Below are 10,368 nucleotides of genomic sequence, written 5' to 3'. Positions count from 1 at the left end.
CAGAGAATAAAAGTACAGGATGATAGAAGGGAAAGAAAAAGAAGTTCAAATTGATTTTGATTAATCAACTAGAATTGCCACAAATCAATTGTTAGCAGTTGAACTCATAGACATTAAACATACAGATAGAGAATACCAGGGTTGATCTGCTTGGAAACCTACTCAATTAAGGCAAAAATTGCCTTAACTTTATCTTTCAGTTTTCTCTAAGAAGTAAATATATTAAGCTGTCTAATTCTGCTTTTTCCTTCTAAGCTGTTTAAAACTCTTAAATTAGGGTTTAAACTCAGTAAGATTGAAAGTAGCTTACATTTGAAATCATACTAATGGCTGGAAACATAGAAAAAGGACCCGGGATTAATTTTTGAGAAAAGAGATTTGATTACCTTACAAATAAACAAAGACTTGATATTAATTCAACATGCTAATTTTATTCTTCTCAGAAACTTATTAAATTTCTTAAAATAATATCAACTAGTATTTAATTTAGAGCAATATGATACTGTGTTTCCCTGAAAATAAGACCTAGCTGGACCATCAGCTCTAATACGTCTTTTGGAGCAAAAATAAATATAAGACCCGGTCTTATTTTCATTTAATATAAGACCCGGTCTTATGTAATATATTACATAAGACCGGGTCTTATATAAGTACATACTTATATAAGAATATTATATATAATACAAGACCCGGTCTTATATTAATTTTTGCTCCAAAAGACGCATTAGAGCTGATGATTCAGCTAGGTCTTATTTTCGGGGAAACACGGTGCATACAGACACACACACACACACACACACACACACACAAGTTTTCAGCCTTTCATATCTGTATGGTCCACTTAAAAAATCAGAGTTAAAATTATTTGAGACATGAGATAAAATGGGTAGTGATTACTCCTTTTAGGATACTAACTGAAATGTCACTTATTTTTATATTCGGAAACTCATTCCAGGTGTCTTGATTATTTTAGCTTTTTTTTTTTTAAGATCAAATTATACCAATTTTTTCCTCTCAATTCTCTTGACCAAATGCAATGATATTTTTTATTTGAACATGCCTATGTAAGGAAATTACATTTTTTTTAAATAAATACCAGATGTCTTTTAAAAATACAGTGTTTTGATTCATTTTTGAATAGATTAAAAACCAGTCTAGCTATAAAAAATGATTATACAATTCACTTTGTAGAAATAATAAAACTTACTTGATCTGTCCTTGTATTTTTATAGCTATCATTTAATTTTAGGTTCCATTTTAATAAAACCTCATATGTCTGGAAGCATCTGTTTTCTGCCAGCTTTTCCCCAATGTGATTCATAAATATGTCAAGAAAATCTAATAAATATTTCATGAATATGAATTAATATTTTAATTGCAATTTAAGGAACAAAGAAAAGATTCTGACTTCGACGTATTGGAATTTTTTTAATGTCATGTTTCAAATTAGCAATACGAGTACTGCTTTTCTATAATGGCTTTACCCTCAGAACATCCATCATGTGAAAATCTAGCTTTGTGGGCATTGAAGTAACTGCAAAAAGTTATTGACTTGCTTTTTAAAAAATTCTCTTATTACTTTTCTCAAAAGTTATTTGTCTCTAAAGGCTCTCTGAGATAAACCTGTGCTGCTTTCAGGCTGTGTGACAACCTTCCCTGGCCTGTGAATTCACCAACAGTATCTCCACCCACACTGCCTCCTGTCCTCCAGAGATTGAAGAGATGAAACCTAGCTCCTTTTGGGAAAAAAAAAAAAAACAAAAACAAAAACAAAAAAACCATTAGCAAGGATGTCTCTTGTACATAACAAATCTTTTATTCACCAGCGTCCAAATCACAGTCACTATGAGCATTGGGTGAACCTAAAAACAACCTCAAGGGGAAGGACTTTTAATAATGTTGGTCATTATTCCTGTAAACTGTTTAAATTAATTTTATCAAGTAATTAGAATAAGAAAATTTTCTCTCCTGTAAAGGAAGCTGTGTCTCTGAGAATTACGTGAGCTGCCTTGTCATTCTCAGGACAATGTTAATTATCCTACAACGGGAAGTCATAAGAAATGTTGATGTATTTGGTCTGTGGTCCTCCATTTCTTGTACTCATTGTTCTTTTGTCTTTTAGAAGAAGAGTGTTTTTCCTGGGGTGATTGCTCAGTCCAGTGTCATTCAAAAGTCCTTCTGAGTCCAGAGATTTTCCTGGAAGCAGAGAGGTTGATATCTACATAGTTTGAAGAGATACATAGGAAAAGGTATAATTAGGATTATTGGAGTTACTGTAAAATTTATGAAATATTAATGTTCAAAGAGAAGGCAAACTAAGTTATAAATAGGAATTTCATGCAGAAGGCACAGATGTTTGTGGAGAGAGCTGAAAGATATCCTTGTTCTGAACCAAATAGACTCCCAGTCATTTGGTCATTTTCCTGGAATTGCCACAAATGACTGTGTCCTCTTGAGCCCCAGCTCTGTAGCTCCACAATTGGCTTCTACCCTAAATTCTTCTTTGAGCCCATGGGCTAAGTTGGGTCTTTGTAATGGTTTGCTTTTAACTTCCATAACTTCAGTGGGTGGAACATTTACTCTTCAATATTAAGATACCCATAAGCAAAAACTTTTCTCTACATTTCAAATTTGAAATGAGGGTGGTATTTCTGAATGGTTCATCCTGCATCAGCATAGGCAGTAAATAACAGGAAATTGAGAAGATGTATGACCGGGTGCATGTGGTCTTAGAGAAGATAAAACAAGAAACAGAATTTTAACATTTTGTGAGTCCATCTTACAGCTGACACTGGCTTAATAAATGCTCACTGTATGAATGAATGACTGAGCATCCTATAAAGCATTGAGATATAACATTATTTCATAAGTAGTATCCACTTTCCATTTTTTACGTAATGATGCTATTCACAGTTAACAGTTATATCAAAGTAATGATGAAAACAAACATTCTCCATGGGTTTCGTGAAGTATTTTCTGTCCTGAAAAGATTAAAGCTAGTGACTATAGCATAGTCATTGAGACAGACATATCTTAGGTGAATGCCTTCACAAAGTGGGCGAGGAGGATTCCATAGTTACCAAGAACACCTGTGGATTAAATAGCAAAATTTGGGTATTTCATGCCAAAAATAGACAAGCTTTTCTTGTGCTAAATTGCAGATTGCCACCATCTAGTCCAACAGGTTATCATGATCATAACCTGCCCTGGACTTCTTTCTTTTTTAAAAATTGAGATTTAATTCACATGCCATAAAATTCATCCTTTTAAAGTATAAAATCCACTGGTTTTTAGTATAATCACAAGATTAAGCAACCATCACCACTAATTCCAGAATGTTTTCATCATTACAAAAGGAAACTCCAGTACTTATTAGCAGTCACTTCTCTCTCTCTCCAGCCCCTGGAAACCACTAATCTATTTTCTGTTTCTATGAGTTGCCTATTCTGAATATTATGTATACATAGAATCATATAATGCGTAGTGGTTTGTATCTGAATTCTTTCACTTAGCATAATGTTTTCAAGGTTCTTCCATGTTGTCGCATTATTAGTACTTCATCCTGTTTCATGGCTCTGGCGTAGACTTAAGCAGTGTCCTCCCACCTAGTCTCCTTACTTCTACTAGGATCCCCCCTTCTACTAGGGTCTCTCTGCTCACTACTAAAGCCAGAGTAATCTTTTTTCAAATGCAAATCAGATCATCTCACTCCTTCAAATTTCTCCACAGGCTTCCCATTTTACTTCTGAGAAAAATTTGAACTGCTTGCCATGGCCTCCAAGACCTTGGCCTTCAATGATCAGGACGCTACCCTGTTTACTTCTCTGTCCTCAGCTCCCCACACTCCACTCACTCACCCTGTGCCAGTTACACTGGCTTCCTTCTACTCCTTGAATGGTTCAGGCTTGTTTCTGCCTCAGGGCCTTTGCATGTGATGCTCCCTTTGCCTGGGGCTGTTTTCCACAGTTCTTCTCATGACTGTTTTCTGCTCATCTTTCCTGCCTCCTACGTCTTCTCAGAGAGGCAAGACTAGATACTCCTGTCTCAAGTATCTTCCCCAACGCTCAGTCACCTTCCATTATTTTATTACCCTGTTTTAATTTATTTATAGCATTTACTACTATCTGAAATTGTTTCATTTACTTGATATTATTTGCCTCTCCTTGAAAATCTGTCAACTCCATGAACGCAGAGACTTTAACTGACTTGGTCATTGCTATATCCCAAACTTCTAGAATGGAACCTAGAAGGTGCTCAGTTAATATTTGAAAGAACGCATGACTATCTTATGTAGAACTCCTAATCTTCCCGATCTTGCAGCTACTCTCAGTTCCTAAAGTCAGGTCTCCTTACCTATTACTAAACTTTGCTATTGCCAACTACTGCCTGACTGGATTTCTAGCTATTGTTGACTCTTCCATTCTCCTGACATTCAACCATCCTCCCCTTCTGAATGCTTTCTATGATGACTTTTCCAGACATTCCTACCATAAGCTAGCAGGTCTGGCTAATCTTCAGGTCCATGATCTAACTGAGCCTTCTTTCTTATAAGTTGTAAACAGAAAGCAGTCCCATTGCCAATGTGTGGTCAAGAATGGAAGAGATAATAGGTGAAAGGAATCAGCATGGTACCCAGAATCAAACTTTCAATCTGGAAAAGAGGAAGTGGGAATGCTTTAGATGCTGCGCTCCACCTGCTGGTGTATATACTGATGTACAGGCTTAATTTAAATGAATGTGAACTTCTAGGTACAAATTGGAATGTTTGTAACTAAATTGTTAAGCCTCTACTGCAGAGATCTGTGATCTAGCTCCTTTGAAATATTTGGGTAATAAGCGTCCTTCAGAATCAGCTTCCTTCTATTTGGTCATTTGTGGAATCCTCAACCTTTACTCCTGGGTAAATAAAGTGCCTATCTGCCCTCACCCCACCCCCATCCATCTTCTCTTATCGTCCAAGTCACACAGTGGTATGACTATTGGTCTGCAAGTCTTTTCTTAAATGTTTCCTTAAAATTACCAACTCATATACAGAGAATAAAGCCATAAATAGGGAGTATTTGCCACACATTTAACCAACAAAAGTTGCAGAATACATAAGGCATTCCTACAATGGGTAAGGAAAAAACTAACACCCCAATGGGAAAAAATGGGCAAATGAGATAAATGGACATTTCACTGAAGAGGAAACAATAATGGTCAATGCATTTCTGAAAAGATACTCAGTCTCATTCGCACTGGGAATTGCAAATTAAATCCACCATCAGATGTCATACCCACCAGCTTGGCAAAGATTTTTGCAAGGATGGGCAGCAATGGACACTTCATGCACTGCTTTGCTGGTGGCGTGTAAATTGCTACAACACATTGGAAAACAATTTAAAGCAGAGTGTAACTAGATTATCCCCTGGTGACCTAATAGCTCTGCTCCTAGGTATGTACCTCAGAAAACTCTTGCAAATGTGTACCAAGGGATATGTATAAGAACATTCAGAACAGCCTGGTTCATGCAGAAAAACTTGGAATACACGAGTTGTTTCTTTTGCTGACCTGCTGGGGTATAAAAATCATTGGGCCCACTGTTTTCAGGCTTCTCTTTTCTCACTTACTTCTAATCCTCGTAGGCTGCTGAGAGTAAGGTCTCTCAGTGCACCTCCAGGAGACACAAGAAGGTGTTGGGGAACCAGAGCCACCTCCGCCCACCTACATCTTCATTTCATGTACATCATCCTTTGCACTACTATGTTACTACTCTGGGAATAAATCAAAGTCCAAGCAATCTTGAATCAAATCTATTCTCATCCATCCTTGAACCTGGACTAGACTCTATAATAATCTGGCCTTACATGTTCCGTTTATATAAAGAACTTAAAAATGGTAGCCATTATTTCCTCACTTTTTCTGTCAGGGTTGTACTCCTGCCTCTCTCTTTCTTGTTTCTGACAGAGCAGTGTCCCAATCTGCCTTGTAATACAGCTATTCCAGTATGGACTTGGGGTCCTTTACCGAATTGTAATTTCCTTTACCTACTGTTACTAAGTGTTGTATCCTTAAGGACAGGCCTTTACTACAGTGGGTTGCACAATGGATGCGTGATACATTAAAAACCCCGATTTGGGGGAGAAGCATCTTGGGAGAGTAGAATGGACAGTGGCTCCCTCACATGGTAAGACCCTTGGCCAGATTGTGTAAATCTATCCAGACACCATCAAATGAGAATCCTAATAGGTTAACATCCCAGAGATGCCATGAATACTAGTAAATGAAATAGCATGGGAAAGTGCCTGACTTAAAGATGTTCGTTAAGAAATGTTAATGTACTTCCTTCCTGCCCTTAGCGTTCCTTTCAAAAGGAGGTCAAATAAGATCCGTCTTCCCTCTTTCTGTAGAAGAAAATTAAAACCCTATCAGCCAGTCTCCTAGAATAGGCTGTATCTGGACAGTTCCACTTAGGAAGTCAAGTATGGATAGGGATAGGGACGTCAGGTCACCCTAGAAATCACGATGCGACAGCTAGGGAGTGACCGCAGCAGACATGCATAGAAAAAGAAGTTACCCTGGACTTGGAAATCAATAGGACAGCCATAGACCTTCTAGACCTGTTAGAAATTTGTGTGGTCAAGCCCCCACCAGTCCTTTCCTCTTGACTTTCATTAACAGATAACTGCCTGTGTCTAAATGGTCTCAGACCTTGCAGGAATTTGGGGAACAACAACATCATACTTGAACCAGGATTGCTTTAACATGCACTGGGCATTGTGCTAGCAGCTGGGGATAAACAAGTGAATGGAACAGTGGCACTTCGACAGAAGTGGCTGCTGGAGCTCAGGCAGAGGAGGCTTCCCCCGTAGGGTGAGAAAGGGGAGTCCCAGGCAGACTCACAAAACTAGAGAGTGTCGTCCTATCCAAGTTAAAAAAACCCGGATCCCAGGCTCTCCGGACCGCCTGGTTTGCCATCCTCTTTAGGCTCCCACTGAAATCCTTCCAAAGAAGGGAATAGACGTGCATTGTTTGAATCCCATTCTTCCCCATCCCAGAGCCCCTAGGACGGTGACAGCAAAAATGCGTGGTAGCTTGAGTCAGAAACTCCGGCCGGGGGTGCGGGTCCCGCTGCGGGGTGGAGCGGGGGCGGGCAGCAGGTCGGGAATGACGCTGGGGCGGTCGTGGCGGCTGGCGGTGAGGTGACGAGCCCGCAGACCGCGCCGCCTCAGCCCACGTGTCCGCGAGATTTAAAAGTTGGCGGCTTGCAGGACGGTCAGTTCCGTGGCTGAGCCCAGCGAGCGGCGCACCACGGACACAAAGGCACGGCCAGGGCTTCGCGTGGGACAGCGCAGGGTAGCGAGCCCAGAGCCGCCCGCAGGCGCCGAGATGCCGCCAGCAGCGAGCCGCCGCCCCAGACCGTCCCCCGGACCCGTGGCTGCGGCGCCCCGCATCCTGGTGCTATTGCTGCTGCTGTCCTGCTGCGCGGGCATCTGCCGAGGTAAGCCGGCCCCGCACCTCACGGGCACCCGCACCTCTCGGCCCGCTTTCTTCCCCCACTTTCTCGCCTCCCTTCTTGGCTTCTGGCTGCGGGGCTCCCCAGGTTCTCGCCCTTGACAATGGGCGAAGGCAGCCAACCGCCAGTGGCCCAGCTGGAGCGCATTGCGGGACCAGACCAATATCCCCAGGCCCGGCGAGCGCCCTCCAGGCAGGGGATAGCCTACGGCTGATGGAAACTTGCAGGGCTCCCTCAGACTCCAGCCCCCGTGACACATGGGTAACAAGAGATAAAACAGTGAAAAATTAAAATGCTTTCCTTTTACCTGAAGGGATTTATGGTTGAAGCAAGACTGGAGTGAATTTGATACTTCATCTGCTGATGAGAGGTAAACTTGGAGAGCTCCTGTTCCTATTCAGATAATCCTGAGCAGTGAAACAGGCCCCATTCTAGCTGTTTAGAGGGTAAAAGAGAGGGCTCTGCCTTACAGGTTTTCAGGCAGCAGATCAGGAAAAGGAATAAAGACCGTCAGGCAGAGTTGTTGAGGCAAGTGTGCAAGCCAGGCTTCCAGTCAGTGCTACAGCTAAAGTTAGCTGTGATTTGATAACAATAGGAACTCCTTGAGCTTGGATTAGAGGAAAGAAGTGGGGAAAGCAAAGGTAAGGTCAAGGAGGGAGGTCTGAAGCTTGGGCGACAAGGAAGAGCAGAGCTCACCTCATTCTAGTGAGGAAATCACTTACCAGTTCCCTCAAGGTTAATTTTCCCGGTACCGGTGGGGACCATCCTTCATCTCTCACCTCTGAGCCAGGGCGCCTCCAATGCCAGCCGCTGTCCTGCTAAGACCATGAACTTTTTTATCTTCCCGGCTGGTTCTCCTTGCTTCCCTCTTCTCTCCTGTCAGTGAGGTAGAGGTGGGCAGACCATTGCATCATTGTTCAGAACACTGGGGGCTTGAAACCACAAATGTAGGGACCTTTCAATGCTTGTCACCCAGCCCACAGTTAGAAGTGTGGAATCTGAAGTTATTTTTCTTTTCCTGAAGTATTTATTTTTATCGCTGAACTTTCATTGTTTTGGTTTTCTCCTTTCCTTGAGGCATTGGAGGAAGTGGTGGTGGGGTTTGTGTGTGTTTGGGGTGAGGGGGGCAGGAGGCTTGAAAAGGTAATTTGGCTTTGAAATCTAAGCAGTCAGAAGCTAGGAGACCTAAACTTTCTCTATCACATAGCCAGCACTGATACAACCCAATTTATGCAAAGTAATCTTTTTCAATTTGTTATTGGTAAAATTAGGATGGTAATCTTTATATGGCTGATTAAGGAAGCAGATAATCATAGTTACAAAAGTTTTTTTTTTTTCTCTGTAAAGCAAAGGTACTTTCTGTGAATGGTACATGCTATGTTTGCAGTGATTTTTGCATCGATGGGGGATAACTGCTTTTTTGGGAGATGGGGCAATTTTCAGGCTATTGGTGATTTAGCAAAAACTGTGGAAGGCAGCAGCTGGTTTCCTAAAAAGACAAGTCTTGGGTTTTATTTCCAAAGCAGCATATCTGCTGTCTGATCAGTCATCTCATAAATATCCACAATATTCCTCAAGCAAGGGGATGAGACACATTTGTCATACACAGAGACCTCCTGCACTTCCCATTTATGTCTTCTTTCCCCTTCAGACCTGCTCTTGATACTAAAAAACTAATTGTGTCTCTCTAAAAATGTGATGGGTGAGGGTGAATATACAGTGTGACCTGCCAGAGTCCTGAATCTCTGAAGAGAGCACTTAAGGGGAACAACAACATAAATGAGCAAAAGGGGGTATAATCTACCAAGATTAATTGTTATGGAAGATGCAACTGGATGTATCCAAAAACAACAAAACACACGTCACAAAGACAGAGGAAAATAAAAGTGTGTCAATAAGTGCAGCCTTGGCAAAAATGAGTTAGCAGAGCATACAATAGCAGTGAGACGATAAAGTGTCAACTACATATTCTGTGAGTAGAAACAGTTTACTATCCAGAGAAGAACACTAAAGTAAAGATGGATATTTCCTAATAAGAGGGGCACATTTTGGATGTCTGCAACAAACTGTTGCTTAATTTGACCTGTGACAGTAAATAGTCAAATGCCCAAGACTAAATTAAGACATGTCTTTTTCTACTCAGGCTCCTATCATTAAAGAATTCTTAAAATTCATTCTTACCCCTTGCTCCAGGCAACCACTAACCTTTCTATCACTATAGATTTGCCTTTTCTGGACATTCCATATAAGTAGAATCATACAACATTTAGTCTTTTGCATCTGGCTTATTTGACTTAGCATAATATGTCTGAGGTTCATGTATGTTGTAGCACATATCACTACAGATGGTCCCCGACTTACGATGGCTCGATTTATGATTTTTCAACTTTGTGATGGTGCAAAAGTGATGTGCATTTAGTAGAAATCGTACTTTGAATTTTGAATTTTGGTCTTTTCCGAGGCTAGTGAGATGCATTCTTTGGTGGAGCTGGGCAACGGCAGCGAGCCACAGCTCTCGGCCAGTCACATGATCACGAGTGTAAACAACTGATACTCTACGCGTACTGTTTCCAACATTTTTAGGCTATTGTCTTTTGTGGTTTTACATCCCATCATATCTCAAAACACCCATTTGTATCTCCTGCTTCTGGTAAAAAAAGAGGAAGTCAATTACTTTTGAGATGGAACTCATGCTAGTTGCCCACCTGTAGGCTAATGTAAGTGTTTTGAGCATGTTTAAGGTCGGCGAGGCTAAGCTGTGTTTTTCGGTGGGTTAGGCGTATTAAACGCATTTTTGACTTATGATATTTGCAACTCAAGGTGAGTTTTTCAGAATGTAAACCCATTGTAAGTCAAGGAACATCTGTAGTTCT

General features: G+C 41.0%; 1 protein-coding gene across 1 annotated transcript in view; it reads left to right on the top strand.

The window, feature by feature from the left end:
- Positions 1 to 7,062: 7,062 nt before the first annotated feature.
- NMU (neuromedin U) overlaps positions 7,063 to 10,368 on the top strand; it is a 30,754-nt gene continuing 27,448 nt past the window's right edge. The window contains exons 1-2 of the mRNA XM_033106739.1: positions 7,063 to 7,181; positions 7,251 to 7,480. Coding sequence (XP_032962630.1) covers positions 7,063 to 7,181; positions 7,251 to 7,480 — 349 coding nt within the window. The remainder of the gene's footprint in view (positions 7,182 to 7,250; positions 7,481 to 10,368) is intronic.

This window comes from Rhinolophus ferrumequinum, chromosome 5 (genome assembly GCF_004115265.2).
Source record: "Rhinolophus ferrumequinum isolate MPI-CBG mRhiFer1 chromosome 5, mRhiFer1_v1.p, whole genome shotgun sequence".
In the NCBI taxonomy this organism is placed as follows: Eukaryota; Metazoa; Chordata; class Mammalia; order Chiroptera; family Rhinolophidae; genus Rhinolophus; species Rhinolophus ferrumequinum.
The sequence above is the reverse complement of the archived record's forward strand: the minus strand, read 5'-3'. Positions and strand labels throughout refer to the sequence as shown.